The 3,042-nt window shown below is 46.4% G+C and overlaps 1 protein-coding gene across 6 annotated transcripts in view; it reads left to right on the top strand.

The window, feature by feature from the left end:
* The first annotated feature begins 731 nt into the window (after positions 1-731).
* The window catches only part of LOC311311212 (interleukin enhancer-binding factor 3-like), an 18,119-nt gene continuing 15,808 nt past the window's right edge, over positions 732-3,042 (top strand). For 5 of the 6 annotated variants that reach the window (XM_084440885.1, XM_084440888.1, XM_084440887.1 and 2 more), the window contains exons 1-2: positions 732-787; positions 2,496-2,654. In XM_084440885.1, coding sequence (XP_084297011.1) covers positions 2,539-2,654 — 116 coding nt within the window. In that variant the 5' untranslated portion in view covers positions 732-787; positions 2,496-2,538. The other variant, XM_084440889.1, reaches the window with a different exon arrangement.

Genomic DNA, 3,042 nt, shown 5'->3' on the forward strand with positions numbered 1-3,042 from the left:
TGGCATATGGGATCCCAGTGTGGTATATCAACGGTTCTGCGGCTGACAAGAAGGTTTTGCAGAGACACAGCACAGAAAATAACCAACACACATATGCCCTGGCTGCCCTACAGCTCCCGTTGCCAAGGGAAATCGTCCTGCATCTCAAATGACCAAATTCACCCAGCCCATCACTTATTTGTCCTTTTGCACTCAGAAAAGCGCTACAGGTCCATCAAAGCACCCACCACAAGATTAATGAACAGTTTCAAGGCTAACACAACCACTATACTTTACATTACATTACAGTCATTTAGCAGACGCTTTTATCCAAAGCGATTAAAAATAATTGCATTTAACGTAGGAAGAGCCAATGTACTACTACTTGCCAGAACTCACAAGTGCATCTTCTTTCTAAAACAAGTGACTAAGAGCATAATCTAGTGCTGAAGGCAAAGTGCAAGAATCACAATCTAAAGTACAGTGCAATATAATATACACTGAATTCTGCACTGAAAATAATCCCCCCACCCAGACAATAAATCAAATGCTGAACCATTAAAATCCAGAATAGGCAGCTTAAAATGTATCTACCTCTCAATGTTAGAAAATAGAAGAGTGTCAGCTGGTGATCTTTGCTGGTATTTGCAGGTATTTGCTGGTATTTGCATCACGTCGAGTAACGTCATTCATTCTGCAGCGCCCCCGCCTGGTCAGAAGAAGCAACTACAGCAACATCTCAGAGAGGGAGGGAGGGCTGGAAACCATTACTCTGGACACAACCACACCTTGGTGTTTCTCCTCACAGGTAAGTGTCTGGAAAAATATATGGCAAATATATATGAGAATAATCGCCGTATAGTCGTTTTTTATTTCATTGCGACTGTAATGTTATTCGCCTGCAATGCATATATAATATCCGTTACGTTAACTAGCAAGCCTCCTGGCCTGGGTTAGCCTGGTTAGCCTGGTTAGCCTGGTTAGCTTGGTTAGCCTGGTGAGCTAGCAAGCCTCCTGGCCTGGTTAGCCTGGTTAGCCTGGTTAGCTTGGTTAGCCTGGTGAGCTAGCAAGCCTCCTGGCCTGGTTAGCCTGGTTAGCTTGGTTAGCCTGGTGAGCTAGCAAGCCTCCTGGCCTGGGTTAGCCTGGTTAGCCTGGTTAGCCTGGGTTAGCTTGGTTAGCCTGGGTTAGCTTGGTTAGCCTGGTTAGCTAGACAGGCCAGCTAAGCTAACCTCAGCTAGCTAAAACATCCCTCCTGTTTGCTTCTGACACTTTCGTTTTGCCTCGTATCTCGCCCCTAAATACAATAACAACTTTAGACTAACCACTTAGCTACTACCTTAGTTTCATTATCTCCCAATTCCCACTAATGTAACGTTAGCTAGCTCTAGCTTTGCTAGCTAGCTTGACATGCTGTGTGTGTGTGTGTGTGTGTGTGTGTGTGTGTGTGTGTGTGTGTGTGTGTGTAAAAACTTAAACTGTCTTGCTAGCGAGGCTAGCACCAGCTCAATCACTAGCTAGCTAGTATCCAAACATGAGGCTTAATATGAACTTGCTATCTAACTAGCTTGCTACGTTAATTATCCAGTAAAGTAACGAAACCATCTCCACCCCGGTCTCCCTCACTGCATCCTATTCTCCCTCACTGCATCCTATTCTCCCTCACTGCATCCTATTCTCCCTCACTGCATCCTATTCTCCCTCACTGCATCCTATTCTCCCTCACTGCATCCTATTCTCCCTCACTGCATCCTATTCTCCCTCACTGCATCCTATTCTCCCTCACTGCGTCCTATTCTCCCTCACTGCGTCCTATTCTCCCTCACTGCATCCTATTCTCCCTCACTGCATCCTATTCTCCCTCACTGCATCCTATTCTCCCTCACTGCATCCTATTCTCCCTCACTGCGTCCTATTCTCCCTCACTGCATCCTATTCTCCCTCACTGCATCCTATTCTCCCTCACTGCATCCTATTCTCCCTCACTGCATCCTATTCTCCCTCACTGCATCCTATTCTCCCTCACTGCATCCTATTCTCCCTCACTGCGTCCTATTCTCCCTCACTGCATCCTATTCTCCCTCACTGCATCCTATTCTCCCTCACTGCATCCTATTCTCCCTCACTGCATCCTATTCTCCCTCACTGCATCCTATTCTCCCTCACTGCATCCTATTCTCCCTCACTGCATCCTATTCTCCCTCACTGCATCCTATTCTCCCTCACTGCGTCCTATTCTCCCTCACTGCATCCTATTCTCCCTCACTGCATCCTATTCTCAGTTACTTCCTACATGCTGGTCGACCCACCAGTCATCACAGCTGCTAATGTGAGCTAGCTAACAACTGTTGACTAACTAATCTCGCTTTTATCATGTAGTTTTACTCAACTTCCTATTTTACGTTTAATAATACCAACTAATAACAATGTTTTTATTTATTCTGTCAAACACTGTGTGCTATTTGCTTGTATGATGTGCTATATAAATAAAATAGAACTAACTTTGACTTTTGATCTAGGTGTTTCTTTCAAGTGTCCGTGAAAGGAGGTCCTATAGCAGCCATGGCAGAAGGGATGCCAGTGCATGTCTGGGATGAGCGCAAAGCCTACGAGGAGCTTCTCTACTGGGACAGTCTGATACAGCGTGGGCATCGCCTCCTCCCACACGACTTTGACAGGTGAGTCCGTTCCTGTAGGAGCTCTGACTCAGTCCGTTGAGTCCTGGGGTCTGGGACAGTCTGATACAGCGTGGGCATCGCCTTCTCCCACACGACTTTGACAGGTGAGTCCGTTCTAGTAGGAGCTCTGGCTCAGTCCCTTGAGTCCTGGGGTCTGGCTAAGCAATATGTGGGTCACTCTGTCAAGGTCTCGGACAATTAGCAAAATATCTGCTAGAATGTTGTTCATGTCTGATTGCAGTGACTTCTCCCTAGTCCCTGACTGTCTTGCTAGTCTCTCTCCAGACTCAAATATTCTGTTGAATCGCTTTGCTCCGCATACTACATAGAGTCTGAGCCACTTTGCCGCCCAAGCTGGTGTTCTTAGGGTGTGTCTACGGGTCAAAAT

The sequence above is a fragment of the Borostomias antarcticus genome, assembly GCF_949987555.1.
Source record: "Borostomias antarcticus genome assembly, chromosome: 7".
NCBI classification, from domain to species: Eukaryota; Metazoa; Chordata; class Actinopteri; order Stomiiformes; family Stomiidae; genus Borostomias; species Borostomias antarcticus.